At 46.5% G+C, this 20267-nt stretch overlaps 1 protein-coding gene across 1 annotated transcript in view; it reads left to right on the forward strand.

Moving 5' to 3' along the window:
• Positions 1–20267, forward strand: part of NECAB3 (N-terminal EF-hand calcium binding protein 3) — a 136291-nt gene that overhangs the window by 37079 nt on the left and 78945 nt on the right. Inside the window, exon 3 of the mRNA XM_030533797.1 lies at positions 4696–4804. Within this exon, the coding sequence (XP_030389657.1) occupies positions 4696–4804 (109 nt within the window). The remainder of the gene's footprint in view (positions 1–4695; positions 4805–20267) is intronic.

Raw genomic sequence — 20267 nt, forward strand, 5'->3', positions numbered from 1 at the left:
ACATTATGGGCCTCTTCCTCAGCTCACTTGCGCCAGATCTAGTTCCTCCCTACACCCACCAGCACCTATGAGACTGTAGGCAAACAACAGGGGAGAAAGAAGAGTTCTGCTTCCTGCAGAGCATTGACTTTGGCTATTATGAGACTTCAGTGGGACTGTATGACTCAGCTGCTACTGGAAGAACTCATATAGTCAGACCACAGCCACACAGTAACCTGGTTAGCCTTTAGGACCAACGGGTCCCTTTTCAGTGAAGTCCTTGTCAGTCCCACAGAGCCCAGGGTGGAGGGCTGTGCCCATCCTTGTTTTCCCTAGTTCTAGACCCTGCAGTAAATGTGCCTGACAGAAAAAAATTGGCTTTGAAATATTGTGCTGGACCCATGGGTGAAAACACAATTTGAGAGGAGTAATCTTCTAGCAATCCCACCTGTACTGGCTAATAGTCATTGAGCTTAAGGCCAGAAGGGACCACTAGACCATCCAGTCTGACCTCCTGTATATCATGGGTCACCAACAGTACCCAGCACCTACACACTAAACCCAACAACCGAAATGAGACCAAAGTGAATGACACCCGCAGGAGACTGGACTGTGGCAGAGAACAGGAGGGGTGGAGGTGCCCCAGTGCCTGAGACCCCTGCAATGTCAGGGAGATGTTTAAGTGAGATCTACTCAGATAATCCTGGCAAGTGACCCGCTGCAGGGAAGGCGAACCCCCCATCTCCCCCAGGTCTTTGCCCATCTGCCCTGGGGGAAAATAGAACATAACAAGCCACATAGCCCAATGTGTTACTGTCCTACCAGCTCTGCAATGCAGAAGATTTGTCCCAAAGCCAGAGAGGAACAAGAAGCCATTCAGCAAGGAGAAGCCACTGTGACTGGTTCCCTCTGGGGTGCCACCTGGAACTGGGGTACCGTAGAGCCCTCTGACCCACCAGACTGGGATCCTTGTCACACTGTGCTGCTGTGACAAGCTGCAGACACACTCCTGGTCTTACACTTCCACCAGCATCCACACAGGTAGGGACACACTCAGCTGCAATTACATGCAGGCTCTCTGACCAACCACTGCATGTGAACCAACAAAAGGAGTTAACAGCCAAAATAACCACTAGCTTTCAAGTTTGGGACCCCAGAGTGGTAATGTCCTGCCCTAGTCAAAACCTCGACCAATATGAATTTATTATCCAGTTTGCCTCCCCCTCAATGTGGAGAGTAATATGCAACAGTCTCTCTGAGCTAAGATTCCCACACGCTTCACTTCAAACTCACTGGTTTAGATTAAAACATAAAATAAATTTATTAACTACAAAGGATAGATTTTAAGTGGTTATAAGTGATAGCAAACAGATCAAAGCAGATATATGAAAACGCAAACTAAGCTTAATATACTAGATAGGTTGGATATGAATAGCAGATTCTCACCCTAACTGGTGGTACAGGCAGACTTGTAGATTCTTAAGGCACAAGCTGCATTAGCTTTACAGTTTGGGTTTTTCAGGTCTTCATAGTCAGGCTAGAAATCCCTTTAGCCTGGGTCCAGCACTTCCCCCAGTTCAGTCTTTTTTCCTCAGGGGTTTCTAGGAGTTGTCTTGTGTGGCGAGTGAAAAACAACAGATGATGTCACTCCCTGCCTTATATAGCTTTAGCATATAGCGGGAACCCTTTGTTTCAAAACTTGGTTCCCAGACTGGTTTGTGGAAAAATACTGACATCCCAAGATGGACTCCAGAATTATGTGGTCTGGTCACATGTCCTTGTAGAGTCATAGCAGCCATTACTTACAGGCTGTCTGGAGTGTTCCCAGGAACTCACCAAGTGGGAGATTAGCTTCTCCTAAGGCCTGTTGTTTTCCCTAATGGCTCATTGCCCTGACCAGGCCCTTCCCAGCCAGCTATCTAGACCAGGGATCCGCAACCTTAGGCATGCGGCTCACCATGGTAATCTCCCTGGCAGGCTGGGCCGGTTTGTTTACCTCCCGTGTCATCCCTCGGCCCACGCCACTTCCCGCAGCCCCCATTGGCCTGGAGTGGCGAACTGTAGCCAGTGGGAGCCGTGATCGGCCGAACCTGCAGACATGGTAGGTAAACAAATTGGCCCAGCCTGCCAATGTGCTTACCCTGGCGAACCGTGTGCCAAAGGTTGCCAATCCCTGATCTAGACTGAAAGCATCTTGTCTAGTGGGCATTACCCAGGTGTAAACTACATTTGAAGTACAGATACATAGTCAGTATTTATAACTTCAGATACAAAAATGATACATGCATACAAATAGGATCATCATATTCAGCAAATCATAACTTTTCCATGATTTATCTTGTACAAAATGCATCATAATTATATCATAAATATATTATAATAATATTACTATGACGAATATGGGGTGCAATATCACACCCACTCCACCCCACCCCACCCCCTGCAGCTGGAAGCTGCTGGCTATGTTGGCTGGACTCCAATGGGAATATGTCTGTATTTAAGAGATTAACCACATAGTGTCAAGGTTTAGTAAAAACTATTTCCCCATGCTAATTTTTCCCCTACTGTTATTCACGCCTTCTTGTCAACTGTTGGAAATGGGCATCCTGATTTATCACTACAAAAGTTTTTTTTTCTCCTGCTGATAAGAGCCCAACCTTAATTGATTAGTCTTGTAATTGTTGGTATGGCAACACCCATTTTTTCATGTTCTCTGTGTATATGTATCTTCCTACTGTATTTTCCACTGCATGCATCCGATGAAGTGGGTTTTAGCCCACGAAAGCTTATGCCCGAATAAATTTGTTAGTCTCTAAGGTGCCATAAATACTCCTCTTTCTTGTAGTGTCAAGTGTCCTCCCAGGAATCTCTCTGCTGAGTGGCCCTGACAATGTGGAGAAAGGAGACCTTGCCTTACAAATGCATTTTGTAGCAACAGCAGCCAAAGGGTTCAGAGCCACATTCAAAGGGGAGCTGTGTGCTCTGATCCCCTGCCCCCACAACTGGATTCCTGGCTGTTTCCTTTCTCTGATCTCTTGCCAAGCAGCATCTGGTTGCTGTGTTTGCTGGCATAGAAGGGGGAGAACCGTATTTTATTCTTTTCCACCGTTACACAGCAAGGCAGGGCCGCCCAGAGGATTCAAGGGGCCTGGGGCAAAGCAATTTCAGGGGCCTCTTCCATAAAAAAAAGAGTTGCAATACTATAGAATACTATATTCTTGTGAGGGCCCCTGCAGGACCTGGGGCAAATTGCCCCACTTGCTTCCCCCTCTGGGCAGCCCTGCATCAAGGCAGAGAATAACAGTCACTTGTGTGCCTGATGCATCCCGTGACACTTTTTGTAAGAGTTGGGTGTTAGCCCTGGCATCCTTCTTAAACGCCAGTTTGGATAATAATATGCTGGCTCCCTGTGACCACTAGTAGGTAGAGCAGGGTTCTGGGTACCAGGACACCCGGGGTTCTGTTCCTGGCACTTCCACTGACCGATGGTAACTTCTCTATTTCTTCATCTGAATTGCCACTCGCTTACACCAGCGTTACACAGATGTAACCCCACTGGTTTCTTTGGCATTACTGTTGCTTTACAGTGGTATGAGTGAGAGGGGAATCAAGACATAGAATTCAGAGGCCAAAAGCCTGTTAAGCCCTCCTCCTAATTCCTCTTTCTGAGCAGGGTTATTCCCTTTGGTTTGGTTAGCCCAAGATTTTCACCTGTGGCAAGTGATTTGGGGAATTTCAGTTCTTAGGAACCCACTGTGAGACAACTGATATGCTGAGCCCTTGTCCTCTGAAAAGCAGGCCCCTTTAAGGCTCCTCACATTGGACTGCTAAAGACAGACATGCGTAATCACCAGTCCCTTTTGAAAATCTTCACTAGTTTGCTGTCAAGCTTAGTTTGAAATGCTGTCGGTGATGGGCCTTCAGCAGCTTCCTCTGGGAGACTGTCACTAGCCCAGCAGATCTCAGTGTCAGGGATTTGGTCCTTAGATTTTCCTTTCTTAAAATGAGATGATAATACTGAACTACAGGCATTTTGGGACGCTTAATTACTGCATGCTTGTGGTATGCTTTGTGGGCCTCGCCTGGAACGAGCTATAGAAGGACTAAGTATTGTTGTTATTATTTATTATTAGAGCTGTGCAGAGAACAGAGGTTCTGCTTGATGAAGGATTGTAGATTGCAAAATCTGACTTCATTCTGAATTGGAGAGAGAACTGAGGGCTTAATACTTTGGTCTCATTTGGGTTGGTGAATTTAGTGTATGGTGATAACTGAACATTTTGAAACACTCTGAAGGAAGTGTTTCCCCCGGCCTAATTTTTGTTTCAGTTCACTTCAAAAGTTTTGCTTTGACAAAATTCAGCTTTAAAAATGTGTTTGTCTTATAATGTAAACAAACGGGAAATGAAAAGTTCTTTCAAAATGCAAAATCAAAACATTTCCTTCCCCAAATGTCACTGGGATGTTTTGACAGTATCAGGGCTCTTTTTCCTTGCGTCTCTTCCAAAACAAAATTCTGGGGAAATCGACTTGATTTCATCACGTATTTCTGTTTTGACAGCCCTGTGTATTTTGATGGAATGTGGTTCCATTGAAATGTCTGTGACCATCCAGAACACTCCCAGTCAGCCCACACTTCTTGTATAGACTTTCCATGGCCTGATTCACTTCTCTTTGCAGCTGTATAATTATTCCTCTCCTTTTATTTACATGCAGATGATGGCAAGCTGTCATTTGAAGAGTTTAAGAACTATTTTGCTGATGGTATTTTAAGCTCAGAGGAGCTGTGGGAGCTGTTCAGTGGAATTGACAGGCATCATTCAGAGTAAGTACTATAATGTCCTAGACAAGAGGATGTGAAGCAGGATTTAAAACTCCATTGTTTGTGGATAGGGTGGCATTTGGAGATTGGTCCAAATAAACCTCTGCAGTAAATATTAGGCATGAGATAAATCCGCATCGTGGAATTGTCAGATATTAAAATTCATTGAATACCAGATATGAATGTGGCTGCAGAGTCAGACATTTGGGGACAATCACTATCAGATCTATGTGAATTCATTCCAAGCAACATCCATTTAAAATTATGTTACATTGGTTTGCAGTTTAAAAATCTGTTTCAGAAATATGCACCACTGTAAAACTGTGTTAGAGCCGAGATAGACGCATGCAATGGGATCTAAACAATGACAATTATATGGCGTTAGTGACACATGGGACCTCAGTTCTCTCATTTACATAAAGGCTGCTTTACCCCACCCTGTCAGCATAAAGGGCCCTTCATGTGGGACTTAAAGTGACTGAGAATTGAGGCTACTTTCAATGTAAATAGTGAGTCGAATTCTGATTTCTATAGGCTGGAGATATCCGAGAGGAACAGTAGAGTTACTCCAGAATTCCACTGTTACGGAGATCAAAGCCTGCCCTAGTGTATCATTCTACGCAACGTACAGCCAGATGGCGCGGAAGTGCTGTATTTAATGTTTGAACCAGAGTAAGGACAAATTGCACTTTTTAAAATGATGGAGGCCAATTTTATCCCTGGCATACATCCATTTAAATGAACGGAGTTGCACCAGGGAGGAATTTGGCCTTAGGCTTTCTACACCATCTGAGAGCAGCCGGACTCTCTGAGCTGAGTAGATCCTCAGCATAAGCAAGCAGAGTCTCAGACTGCTGGGAAGAGAGGCCAGAAAATCTGTCATCTCTTTCCAACGCTTTCATTGTCATGGTATCTCAATAGCTCACAAACATTAATTACTTTCCCCTTCCCCATTGAGTTAAAGCTGTTTTCCCTGCAGTAAGACAGGAAACAGAGGCACAGAAAGATGAAGGCCAGATCCTCAAAGGTAAGTAGGCACCTAACTCCAAGTCTGTTGCAAGGCCAGGAACTAAACCTAAGTCTCTTTTACCTTAACCGAATTATAGACTCTAAGGTCAGCAGAGACCATGATGATCATCTAATCTGACCTCCTGCACATCACAGGCCACAGAACCTCACTCACCCACTCCTGTAATAGATCCCTAACCTCTGGCTGAGTAACTCAAGTCCTCAAACCATGGGTCTAAAGATTTCAAGTTCCTGAGAATCCACCATTTAAACTAGTTTAAACCTGCAACTGGCCATGCCTCGGGCTGCAGAGGCAGACAACCTCCCTTCCCCCGCCACCCTGGGTTATGGTAGTAGCAAGATCTGGGCGCCTGCTGTCTTTCCATTTCCACCATTCTGCAGGGTCTCCAGCATATGGAACACAGGGTTTAGCATGAGCGGTGACAGCTGCCACCATCGTGTTTGTATTACCAGAGATTAGAGTTTGTTCAGATTTTTCCCTAGCAGCTGCACAGACTTGTGAGCTCCAAGGGGGATTCTGTTGTCAGAAGCCTGATTGCTGGTTCTCTGCTCTGTCATCTCCAGCAGACTTTTCTCCCCTTAGCCAGGTTTCAGGTGGAAATGACAGCTTTTGCATTGGACCTGTTTGTCTTGGAGGTGAGATTGCGAAACTTAAAGTGAGCAACCAGCCCACAAGCTGCATCCTTGCTTAGACACAACATGGCTGAACCACTCAGGCAGGATGACTTGTGAAATGGTTCCTGTTCTGGTGCAGATGCTTGGATCTGGAATGTGTTGAACTGCCAGAGCACAGAGATTAGAAATAACTATAGAGATGGTGGCTTGGTCTGAGCTTATCTGGCAGGTTAGCACCCTGCAGGGCTCTGGCATTTGAATCAGTCTCCCTGACACTCCCCGGGTATGGAATCAGCAGGTTCTCAGTGAGATCTTCAGGCGAAAGGATGGATCCCACTTATCTACTGGTGGCTATCAAAGCAAACAGTAAGGGGGGTTCCACCTGCTTAAGCCATTTTACACAATTGACAGGCTGCAAAGACAGTGCCCTCTGCATCCTGTGCAGCTTGCAGTCTGATCGGGTGGTGTTTGACACCCACTTAGCACACATGTGAGGCACTGCAGAGCCAGCCCAGTGGATGAAGAGCGTTTTAAATGGCTGACCATAATGAAGTTTGCCACGAGAGTATAAATGAACGCTGATTTTATTGGTAAGGAATAAAAGATCAGAAGAAGAATCTCTCTCTATGTTCGTTATATGACCCCCCACTGCCACAGTATCTGAACACCTCACAGTCTCTAATGTTGTGCTTGCACATCCCCATCAGGCTGTGCATGGCTGTTATCTCCCTGGTACAGATGGGGAACTCAGGTGCAGAGAGACTGACTGATGTGCCCAGCGACACACAGGAAGCCTATGGCAGAGCAGAGCATCAGCCCATTAGTGATTATCTTCTACATGGAGGATGGGTGAGGTCCCAGAGGCCTGGAGAAGGGCAAACATAGGACCTGTCCTTCAAACGGGGAAGAAAGAGGAATTATAGACTAGTCAGTCTAACTTTGATGCCTGGAAAGATACTGGAACAAATAATTAAACAATCAGTTTGTAGGCACCTAGAGGATAATAGGGTTATAAGGAATAGCCAGCATGGATTTGTCAAGGACAAATCATGCCAAGCCAACCCAATTAACTTCTTTGACAAGGCTACTGGACTAGTGGATGGAGGGAGGCAGTTATTCGGCATATTGGGGAAAATAGGGGGTGCCGGTAAATAAAAAAAATTCTGGTCAACTAAGAGGGAGGGAGTTTGGGTGCGGGAGTCACAGGGCTGGGGGTTGGGGCGCAGGAGGGAGTGTGGGGTTGTCATAAACAGATAGCTAAGGGTTAATGTCTCTTTCACCTGGAGCACCTGACCAGAGGACCAATCAGGAAACCAGATTTTTTCAACTTTGGGTGGAGGGAATTGTGTGTCTGGGGTCTTTGTTTTCTGGCTGCCTGCTTTCTCTGAGCTTTGGAGAAGTAGTTCTGTTTTCTAATCTTCTGTTTCTAAGTGTAAGGACCAAGAGATCAGATAGTAAGTTATATGGTTTCTTTTCTTTGGTATTTGCATGAATATAAGTGCTGGAGTGCTTTGATTTGTATTCTTTTGAATAAGGCTGTTTATTCAATATTCTTTTAAGCAATTGACCCTGTATTCGTCATCTTAATACAGAGAGACCATTTGTATTTTTTCTTTCTTTTTTTATATAAAGCTTTCTTTTAAGACCTATTGGAGTTTTTCTTTACTTCAGGGAAATTGAGTCTGTACTCACCAGGGAATTGGTGGGAGGAAGAAATCAGGGGAGATCGGTGTGTGTTGAATTGGCTAGCCTGATTTTGCATTCCCTCTGGGGGAATAGGAAAGTCCTTTTTGTTCCAGGACCAGGAACGGAGAGGGGGAGTCACTCTGTTTGGATTCACAGAGCTTGTGTCTGTGTATCTCTCCAGGAGCACCTGGAGGGGGGGAGGGAAAAAGGATTATTTCCCTTTGTTGTGAGACTCAAGGGATTTGGGTCTTGGGGTCCCCAGGGAAGGTTTTTCAGTGGGACCAGAGTGGCCCAAAACACTCTAATTTTTTGAGTGGTGGCAGCAGGTACCAGGTCCAAGCTGGTGACTAAGCTTGAAGGTTTTCATGCTAACCCCCATATTTTGGACGCTAAGGTCCAAATCTGGGACTAAGGTTATGATATGGTGTAGCAGCGGGTGGGATATAGACAGAATCCAGAAGCCAGTAGGAATATTATATTTTTCTTTTCTCTGCTAAAGGCTTTTTAGCAGAGAGAAACAGTTGGTTTTAAAAGGGAACCAGAGAGAATTTTTTTTTCTGCTCTCTCTGGCAGTTTGTGGCTTGCATGTTAAGCAAGAAGCCATTACCAGACTGTTAAGGGTCTTTTGTCACACAATAGCACTCCCATTGAGAGTCATACCAGCACTATATAAATGCAAATAAAGTGGTTTTTCAGGTTTACTTAACATTGAAGATTAGCTAAAGGCACTGTTGCTAGGCAGACTCCAGGAGGCAACAGAGCCTGCAGTTCAGAAGATAAACACCGGAGGGCACCCCAACACAAGAAAACTGGAATCATGACTTCTAAGGCAAAAATTGAGGCCGAAGAGCAATTCAAAGAAGCTGAACACAGGCGACAACTGGAGCTGAAAGAAAAGGAAGAAAGCATCAAACTGGCAGCCTTCCAAAGAGAACAGGCAGCCCAAGAGCCAGCACACAAAAGAAAACTAGAAGAAGAAGAGGTGGCCTACCGAAGGAAACAAGCAGAAGAAGAGGCGGCCCACCGCCGAGACATGGAAAAACACCAAAAAGAAATGGAAAAACAACAAAAAGAGAATGAAGAGAAGGAAAAACAGAGAAAACATGAACTGGAGTTGGCAAAAGCTGGGCTGCATGTGCCAGCCAACCCTAACAACCCGGTGCCAATTATTGCTCCACAGCACAGGAAATTTCCCACCTACAAGGCAGGTGATGACACCGAGGCCTTCTTGGAAAATTTTGAAAGAGCCTGTCTTGGGTACAACATCCCCGAAGACCAGTACATGGTAGAATTGAGGTCACAGCTCAGTGGACCTTTAGCAGAAGTGGCAGCTGAAATGCCTAAGCAGCAAATGAATGACTATAAACTTTTTTCAAACCAAGGCCAGATACAGGATGGGGATAACCCCAGATCATGCCCGTCGGCGCTTCAGAACCCAAAAGTGGAAATCAGAGGTGTCATTTCCCAAACACGCCTACTACATTGCAAAAAACTATGAGGCCTGGATAACAGGAAACAACATTCAAACCTTGGAAGAACTGAATCTCCTCATACAAATGGAGCAGTTCTTGGATGGTGTTCCTGAAGACATCACACGGTACATACAAGATGGAAATCCCAAAGATATCGCTGAGGCGGGGGAGATTGGAGCCAAATGGATGGAACTGGCAGAAAGCAAGAAAGCTACTGTCAAGGGGAACGATTACCACAGGGGGCACACAGACCATAAATCCTACAACCGAGGACAGCCAAAGACCCCACATACGACCCAAGTAAAGCCACAGATACCCTACCCTTCAACCTCACCAGTCTCCAGTAACTCACCTCGGCCCAGTGACCCATCAGATGGAAGATGCTTTAAGTGTAATGAACTGGGACATATCAAGGCCAACTGTCCCAAGAACACCATGCGAGTGCAATTCATTACACCTCCATCACACCAAAGATCCCCAGGCCCAGATGCCTCTCAAATACCCTTGGAGCAAAGGGAAAAGTTGAGAGTGGGCGGAAAGAAGGTTTATCAAGGCCAACTGTCCCAAGAACACCATGCGAGTGCAATTCATTACACCTCCATCACACCAAAGATCCCCAGGCCCAGATGCCTCTCAAATACCCTTGGAGCGAAGGGAAAAGTTGAGAGTGGGCGGAAAGAAGGTTACTGCGTGGAGAGACACGGGGGCACAAGTGTCAGCTATCCACCAATCCTTCGTTGACCCCAAATTCATCAACCCAAAGGCCAAAGTTACAATTTACCCCTTCATGTCACAAGCTGTAGACTTGCCTACAGCTCAACTGCCTGTCCAGTACAAAGGCTGGTCAGGAATGTGGACTTTTGCAGTCTATGACAATTATCCTATCCCCATGCTACTGGGGGAAGACTTGGCCAACCAGGTGAGGCGGGCCAAGAGAGTGGGAATGGTTACACGTAGCCAAACCAGGCAAGCTTCCAGACCCATTCCTGTTCCTGAGCTTTCCACAGACGCCCCGTCTGTGTTACCAGAGACCCAGACAGAGGTAGTGGACCCAGATTCCACGCCAACCACTGAAACAGCCACAGCACCTCCAGTCCCAGGCCCGGAACTGGAACAGCAACCAGCACCAGCAAGTGCAACCACATCTTCAAACTCAACGCCAGAGGGCGCCAGCAAGCCAGAACTGGCAGAAGCAAAAGACAGCCATACCCAAAAGGCTCAGCCAGAGCCTGAAATACCCTCAGGTGCACCAACGGAGAGCGGTTCACCAGCAACGGAAACAACCCCATCACCTACATCGCTTCCAGAGGGACCAAGCCCAAGTCCACAGTCTGAGGAAGAACTGGTGACCCCAGCCTCAAGGGAACAGGTCCAGACTGAGCAGGAAGCAGATGACAGCCTTCAGAAAGCTTGGGCGGCGGCACGGAACACTCACCGCCTCTCAGCTCTTCTAATCGATCCTGGTTTGTTATAGACCAAGGACTTTTATACAAGGAAATTCTTTCTGGTGGACACCGGGAAGAATGGCAGCCGCAAAAACAGTTGGTGGTTCCAACTAAGTACCGGGGGAAGCTCTTAAGCTTAGCCCATGATCATCCCAGTGGCCATGCTGGGGTGAGCAGAACCAAGGACCGGTTGGGGAAGTCCTTCCACTGGGAGGGGATGGGCAAGGATGTTGCCAAGTATGTCCGGTCTTGTGAGGTATGCCAAAGAGTGGGAAAGCCTCAAGACCAGGTCAAGGCCCCTCTCCAGCCACTCCCCATAATTGAGGTCCCATTTCAGTGAGTAGCTGTGGATATTCTGGGCCCTTTCCCAAAAAAGACGCCCAGAGGAAAGCAGTACGTACTGACTTTAGTGGACTTTGGTACCCGATGGCCAGAAGCAGTAGCTCTAGGCAACACCAGGGCTAACACTGTGTGCCTGGCCCTAACAGACATCTTTGCCAGGGTAGGTTGGCCCTCTGACATCCTTACAGATTCAGGGTCTAATTTCCTGGCAGGGACCATGGAAAAACTGTGGGAAACTCATGGGGTGAATCACTTGGTTGCCACCCCGTACCACCATCAAACCAATGGCCTGGTGGAAAGGTTCAATGGAACTTTGGGGGCCATGATACGAAAATTCATCAACGAATTCTCCAATAATTGGGACCTAGTGTTGCAGCAGTTGCTGTTTGCCTACAGGGCTGTACCACATCCCAGTTTAGGGTTTTCACCATTTGAACTTGTGTATGGTCATGAGGTTAAGGGGCCATTACAGTTGGTGAAGCAGCAATGGGAGGGGTTTACGCCTTCTCCCGGAACTAACATTCTGGCCTTTGTAAGCAACCTACAAAGCACCCTCCGACACTCTTTAGCCCTTGCTAGAGAGAACCTAAAGGATGCTCAGGAAGAGCAAAAGGCCTGGTATGACAGACATGCCAGAGAACGTTCTTTCAAGGTAGGAGACCAGATTATGGTCTTGAAGGTGCAACAGGCCCATAAGATGGAAGCATCATGGGAAGGGCCATTCACGGTCCAAGAGCGCCTGGGAGCTGTAAACTACCTCATAGCATTTCCCAATTCCTCACTAAAGCCTAAAGTGTACCATGTTAATTCTCTCAAGCCTTTCTATTCCAGATACTTACAGGTTTGTCAGTTTACAGTCCAGGGAGATGAGGCTGAGTGGCCTGACGGTGTCTACTACGACGGAAAAAAAGACGGTGGCGTGGAAGAGGTGAACCTCTCAACCACCCTGGAACGTCTGCAGCGGCAACAAATCAAGGAGCTGTGCACTAGCTTCGCCCCATTGTTCTCAGCCACCCCAGGACGGACTGAACGGGCATACCACTCCATTGATACAGGTAATGCTCACCCAATCAGAACCCCACCCTACCGGGTGTCTCCTCATGCCCAAGCTGCTATAGAACGGGAGATCCAGAACATGCTACAGATGGGTATAATCCGCTCATCTACCAGTGCCTGGGCATCTCCAGTGGTTCTGGTACCCAAACCAGATGGGGAAATACGCTTTTGCGTGGACTACCGTAAGCTAAATGCGGTAACTCGTCCGGACAACTATCCAATGCCACGCACCGATGAGCTATTGGAGAAGTTGGGACGTGCCCAGTTCATCTCTACAATAGACTTAACCAAGGGGTACTGGCAAGTACCGCTAGATGAACCTGCCAAGGAGAGGTCAGCATTCGTCACCCATGCGGGGGTGTATGAATTCAATGTTCTTCCTTTCGGCCTTCGAAATGCACCCGCCACCTTCCAGAGGCTGGTAGATGGTCTACTAGCTGGACTGGGAGAATTTGCAGTTGCCTACCTCGATGATGTGGCCATTTTTTCAGACTCCTGGCCCGAACACCTACTCCACCTGGAAAAGGTCTTTGAGCGCATCAGGCAGGCAGGACTAACTGTTAAGGCCAAAAAGTGTCAAATAGGCCAAAACAGAGTGACTTACCTGGGGCACCAGGTGGGTCGAGGAACCATAAACCCCCTACAGGCCAAGGTGGATGCTATCCAAAAGTGGCCTGTCCCACAGTCCAAGAAGCAGGTCCAATCCTTCTTAGGCTTGGCCGGATACTACAGGCGATTTGTACCACACTACAGCCAAATCGCTGCCCCATTGACCGACCTGACCAAAAAGACCCAGCCAAATGCCGTTAAGTGGACTGATGAGTGTCAAAAGGCCTTTACCCAGCTTAAGGCAACGCTCATGTCTGACCCTGTACTCAGGGCCCCGGACTTTGACAAGCCATTCCTAGTAACCACGGATGCATCAGAGCGTGGTATAGGAGCAGTGCTCATGCAGGAAGCAACAGATCACAACTTCCATCCTGTCGTGTTTCTCAGCAAGAAACTGTCTGAGAGGGAAAGTCACTGGTCAGTCAGTGAAAAGGAATGCTATGCCATTGTGTACGCCCTGGAAAAGCTACGCCCATATGTTTGGGGACGGCGGTTCCAACTACAAACTGACCATGCTGCACTAAAGTGGCTTCATACTGCCAAGGGAAACAACAAGAAACTTCTTCGTTGGAGTTTAGCTCTCCAAGATTTTGATTTTGCAATTCAACACATCACAGGAGCTTCTAACAAAGTTGCTGATGCACTCTCCCGTGAGAGTTTCCCAGAATCCAGTAGTTAAAAAGTGTTCTTAAAATGTAAAAGTCTGTTAGTTATATACTTAGTAGTATATGTAAAGGTGCATGTGTTGTAGTAATCTGTTTATTTTCAAGTTCTAGAAGGAAATCGCCGCCAGTGAGCTTCCCCACTGTCTGCAATTTGGGGGGCGTGTCATAAACAGATAGCTAAGGGTTAATGTCTCTTTCACCTGGAGCACCTGACCAGAGGACCAATCAGGAAACCGGATTTTTTCAACTTTGGGTGGAGGGAATTGTGTGTCTGGGGTCTTTGTTTTCTGGCTGCCTGCTTTCTCTGAGCTTTGGAGAAGTAGTTCTGTTTTCTAATCTTCTGTTTCTAAGTGTAAGGACCAAGAGATCAGATAGTAAGTTATATGGTTTCTTTTCTTTGGTATTTGCATGAATATAAGTGCTGGAGTGCTTTGATTTGTATTCTTTTGAATAAGGCTGTTTATTCAATATTCTTTTAAGCAATTGACCCTGTATTCGTCATCTTAATACAGAGAGACCATTTGTATTTTTTCTTTCTTTTTTATATAAAGCTTTCTTTTAAGACCTGTTGGAGTTTTTCTTTACTTCAGGGAAATTGAGTCTGTACTCACCAGGGAATTGGTGGGAGGAAGAAATCAGGGGAGATCGGTGTGTGTTGAATTGGCTAGCCTGATTTTGCATTCCCTCTGGGGGAATAGGAAAGTCCTTTTTGTTCCAGGACCAGGAACGGAGAGGGGGAGTCACTCTGTTTGGATTCACAGAGCTTGTGTCTGTGTATCTCTCCAGGAGCACCTGGAGGGGGGGAGGGAAAAAGGATTATTTCCCTTTGTTGTGAGACTCAAGGGATTTGGGTCTTGGGGTCCCCAGGGAAGGTTTTTCAGTGGGACCAGAGTGGCCCAAAACACTCTAATTTTTTGAGTGGTGGCAGCAGGTACCAGGTCCAAGCTGGTGACTAAGCTTGGAGGTTTTCATGCTAACCCCCATATTTTGGACGCTAAGGTCCAAATCTGGGACTAAGGTTATGATAGGGGTGCAGGCTCTAGGAGGGAGTTTGGGTGCAGGAGGGGGCTCGGGGCAGGGAGCTGGGGCATGGGAGGAGTTTCGGGGTACTGGATCTGGGCGGTGCTCACTTCGGGTAGCTCCCCAGAAGTGGCGACACGTCCCTGCTACTCCTAGGCAGAGGCAGGCACGGCCAGGTAACTCTGCGTGCTGCCTCCACCCACAGGCATACCCCCATAGCTCCTATTGGCCATGGTTCCTGGCCAATGGGAGCTGCGGAGCTAGTGCCCAGGGCAGGGTGGGGCAGGACAGTGCACAAGCCCCCGTGGCTGTTCCACCACCTAGGGCAGCAGGGACATACTGCCGCTTCCGGGGAGCCATGCAGAACCAGGTAGGGAACCTGTCGGCCCCACATCAAACAGTCCCTATTGAAGATCAGAAATGCCAGTTTATAGAGCTTTCTGGTTGGCAAAGTGCCAGATAACACAACTTTTACTGCATCTTGATTTTAGTAAAGTTTTTGGCAGAGTCCTATGTTACATTCTCATAAGCAAACTAGGAAAATGTGGGCTACATGAAATTACTATTAGACGGGTGCATAACTGGTTGAAAACCCCATACTTAGAGTAGTTATGAATGTTTCCTGTCAAACTGGGAGGGTGTATCTAGCGGGGTCCTGTTGGGGTCTGTCTTGGGTCCCGTACTATTCAATATTTGCATTAATGATTTGGATAATGGAGTGGAAAATATGAAAGATGGGAGGAGTAGCAAGAATTTTGGAAGACAGGATTAGAATTCATAACAAGCTTGACAAGTTGGAGAATTGGTCTGAAATCAAGAAGATGAAATTTACTAAAGAGAAACGCAAAGCACTGCACTTAGAAAGGAACAATCACAGCCACAGAGTGTGGAATAACTAGCCAGGAGTGGCAGTCCAGCTGAAAAGGATCTGGGAGCTATAGTGGATCACAAATTGAGTAGAGGCCAACAATGTGATTCAGCTGCGAAAAAGGCTAATATCATTCTGAGGTGTATTAACAGGAGTGTTGTATGTAAGACTTAGGAGGCAATTGTCCTGTTCTCCTTGGCACTGGCGAGACCTTTGCTGGAGTACTGTGTCCAATAACTGGTGCCACACTTTAGGAAAGAGATGGACAAATTGCAGACAGTTCAGAGGAGAGCCACAAAAATGATAAAAGGTTTAGAAAACCTGACCGATGAGGAAAGGTTAAGAAAACTGGGCATTTTTAGTCCTGAGAAAAGACTGCTGAGGAGGGACCTGATAACAATCTTCAAATATGTTAAGGGCTGTTATAAAGAGGACAGTGATCAATTGTTCGGTAGGTCCATTGGGGCTCAATCTTCAGCAAAGGAGATTATAGTGTGACATACCAGGGCACAATCCAGACCAGCAGGGGGCTGTATCACCCCTGCCCTGCAATCTTGGGTACTTCACATGCCTTGATGAATTAGCTCCCACCTGGGCCACTCACAAACAGCCTGCAGGTCACACCCTGAATGTCTGTGTGTAACTGCAGCCTGCCAGCTATACCTTGGCTCTCACCAGCCTAGGTTATACTGCAGGATGACCCCAACATATCCCCAGTCCTAGATCTTCCCCCAGACATGTATGTCCTGCACTGCCCAGCCCTCTCCTGGACACAGTACAAATATATTAAACCCATTATTCCTTTATGGGGATAACATCCCATCTTATTATCTTCAATAGTTACCCAGACACTTCAATTTAAGCATGCTGGATTAGATAAAATAGTAAAACCGTTTATTAATTATAAAAAGAGAGATTTTAAGTGACTCCAAGTAATGAGGCATAAAAATCAGAAATGGTTACCAGAAAAATAAAGATGTGACCTTTACCAGTATCTACCCCTATTGTGGGATGTTATCCAAGGGCAGAGCCATTGGATTCAGGTCCAGATCCAGTCTCAGAAAGCTATTGCCAGGTCCATGGCCAATATAGCTCAGCATGCTCATAAACTTGGGAATAGTTAGCGAGTCCTGGGAGCATTCTTTTGTACATAGAGGACACCTCCTACTGTGAAATTATCTTAGACCCTGACCTCTTGGAACTGCTTCTGTCCCTCTGTCTACAGAATCAGAGGGTTAGAAGGGACAGCGAGGGTCATCTAGTCCAACCCCTTGCCAAGATGCATATTGATCATTTCCCATGGAACTAAGGCTTCTTCATTACTGGTCCTCACCCTGTATCGTCTATTTCCCACCCACTGCTATGCAAAGGCCTCTTGGGCATTGCTGTTCTTTGTTCACCCGTCTGTGCAGCTTCTCCCAGCCCCAGAACTGCTTCTGTCCATGCAGCCCTCTCAGTAATTCCCAACCACACTTCAGAGTGATGCTGTCATAACATTTTTCCCAGTTTTGGACCTTAGCGTCCAAAATATGGGTGTTAGCATGAAAACCTCCAAGCTTAGTTACCAGCTTGGACCTGGTAAAGCTGCCACCACCCAAAAAATTAGAGTGTTTTGGGGCACTCTGGTCACCCCAAAAACCTTCCCTGGGGACCCCAAAGACCCAAATTCCTTGAGTCTTACAACAAAGGGGAATAAACCATTTTCACCCCCCTTCTCCCTTCCAGGTGTTCCCTCCCTGGGTTCCTGGAGAGATACACAGAAGCAAGCTCCGTGAATCTAAACAGAGGGACTCCACCCTCCCCGTTTCCAGTCCTGGAAACACAAGTACTTTCCTCTTCACCCAGAGGATATGCAAAGTCAGGCTTAGTAAATCTAACACAAAGAGATTTTCCCCCTGACTTCCTCCTCCCACCAATTCCCTGGTGAGTTGCAGACTTAATTCCCTGGAATTCCCACTAAAGAAAAACTCCAACAGGTCTAAAAAAGAAAGCTTTATAAGAAGAAAGAAAAATACATAAAAATGATCTCTCTGTATTAAGGTGACAAATACAGGGTCAATTGCTTAAAAGAAATATGAATAAACAGCCTTATCCACAAAGAATACAATTTAACACATTCCAGCAACTATACACATGTAAATACAAAAGAAAACAATATAAACCTATGGTCTTCCTATCTTTGTACTTACAACTTGGAAACAGAAGATTAGAAAGCTGGAGATAGAAAAATCACTCTCATAGCCGAGAGGGTCAGACACAAGACAAAGAACAAAGAACTCCCACACAAACTTCCCTCCACCCAGATTTGAAAAAGTCTTGTTTCCTGATTGGTCTCTCTGGTCAGGTGTTTCAGGTTACTCCTTTCCAGGTGAAAGAGGCAACAACTGAAAAAAAGACAAAAAGAGGTGGAGCTGAAAGAAAAGGAAGAAAACATCTAACTGGCAGCCTACAAAAGAGAACAAGCAGCCAAAGAGGCAGCCCACAAAAGGAAACTAGAAGAAGAAGAGGTAGCCCACAGAAGGAAACAAGAAGAAGAAGAGGTGGCTCACAGAAGGAAACAAGAATAGGAAGAGGCAACTCACAAACAAGAGATGGAAAGGCTACAAAAACAAGAAGAAGCCAACAATGCAGCCCACCAACGAGAGTTGGAAAAACAGAGGGAGCCCACCGACAGGCCATGGAATTAGAAAAGGCTAAGCAACATGCTCCAGCCAATCCTAACAACCCTTCGCCAATTATGGTTCCACATCCCAAGAAATTTCCCACCTACAAGGCAGGTGATGACACCGAGGCCTTCTTGGAAAATTTTGAAAGAGCCTGTCTTGGGTACAGCATCCCTGAAGACCAGTACATGGTGGAATTGAGGCCACAGCTCAGTGGACCTTTAGCAGTGGTGGCAGCTTTACCAGGTCCAAGCTGGTAACTAAGCTTAAAGGTTTTCATGCTAACACCCATATTTTGGATGCTAAGGTCCAAATCTGGGAAATATGTTATGACAGATGCTGCTTCAGGGCTGCTCCTGACTAGAGCTGGTCAAAAAAGAGCAGTTATTTTTTTGTGGGGAAATTTTGAAAAATGTTCAATATTTTTCTGAATTCCCTGCAAATTGTATTTTATTTCATGACGTACAGAAACCAAACCCCAGCATTTTTCTGGTTTTCAAAGACAGTTTTTGGAAATCAATATGGGGATGTTTTATCACTGGAAAAATGGAAAAAATTGACCAGAATGAAATTTTCCACCAAATTGTCTGTTTTGCTTGTTTGCTTTCGCACCCCCTGTAAAAGAAAAATTGTTGCTCAGAATATTTCAAGCAGCTCTGCTCCAACTCTTTGTCCATTGAGCAGGTCTCCGTCTCTGTGTGAGCTGGAGCCCGCTAGCCCTGCTTGGTATCGTTCATGCAACGTCCACACTGAATGCTAGAGGAGTGATTCCTGTGCACATACTCTTCGCCCTGGCTTGCGTAGAAACGGCAGTGTAGCCGCAGCAGCAGCAGCAGTGGAGGCAAGGCTGAGTCATGCTGAGTACAAACCCAGCTGCCACTCCCCATGCTACCTTGACAACACTGCTAGCTCTCATTGAGCTCCCACGAGTATGGGCACATGAGCGGGGGAATCACACCCCTCATTCATAGTCTAGACGTAGCCTCTGAGGGTCATTCTCACATTTGTCTCCATTGACTCTGATGTAACGTTTGACTTTTAGGTCAGCTCCTGCTGCCCAGGGAGTTTCTTTCCAGAGAGCACTTGGTTATACTTAGATTGTAAGTACTTTTGGGCAGGGGTTATTGTTCTGTTTTTGTACAGTGCCTGCTATGCTGGGGCCTTGGTCCGTGACTGGGGCTTCTAGGTGACCACAATACAAATAATAAATAATTATGTTCTCTCTTTTGACATGAGCAGTTCGCCAATATTTGGGGCTTGCTGGTTATTTCTATTAAAAAGAGAACTTGATGATGGAGTCAGGTATTTCTTTGGTGCCATTCTGTTTATTCACAAAGATGTACAAAGTTCTGTTTCCCTGAACAAGGTAGGAATCAAACGGCAGGAGACAGTTTTTTGTTCACACTACCAAACCTCTTGTCAGCCAGCACTCAGCCCAAAAGCTCTCTCTCTAGGCTTTTTCTGAGGGCCACAGTGCCTTTTGGCTGTCTCCTTGGCTTTCTAAATCAAATGAATCACCCACCCATGCATTTATCTGCCCACCTCTTGGACCACATGGCCCAGACATTGCCCAGGTTTGCACACAGTCTAGCCCTTGGGCTCTGGTTGTCCATTGTTTCTGCTGTCACTAAGACAGGGGCATGTAATTGTTCTCACATGCAGCCTGAATGGAAGGCAGCCATCATGCCAACACCCTGAGTGGGCAGTGTCACTGCCTCACCCCCACACAACAATGATAATGCTTGACCTTAGACGTGTCTGTGTCCGAGAGGGGAACGTCCTGCCTAAAACCAAAAATATTTCCAATAAAAATATACATTAAATTGGCGCCATCAGTGGGGGCCCGATTCTGGGGTGTTTGCTAGACTGAAACTTGCTGGCTTCAATGGGAATTGACTGGTGAGTTAAATTGAACAATTGGCTCCTGTGAGGTGCAGAGCATCCTCGGCTCCCATGGGGCAGTGTGTTGCAGGAGACGCTCAGCGCAGGATCGGGC

Source organism: Gopherus evgoodei, chromosome 14 (genome assembly GCF_007399415.2).
Source record: "Gopherus evgoodei ecotype Sinaloan lineage chromosome 14, rGopEvg1_v1.p, whole genome shotgun sequence".
NCBI lineage: Eukaryota > Metazoa > Chordata > Testudines > Testudinidae > Gopherus > Gopherus evgoodei.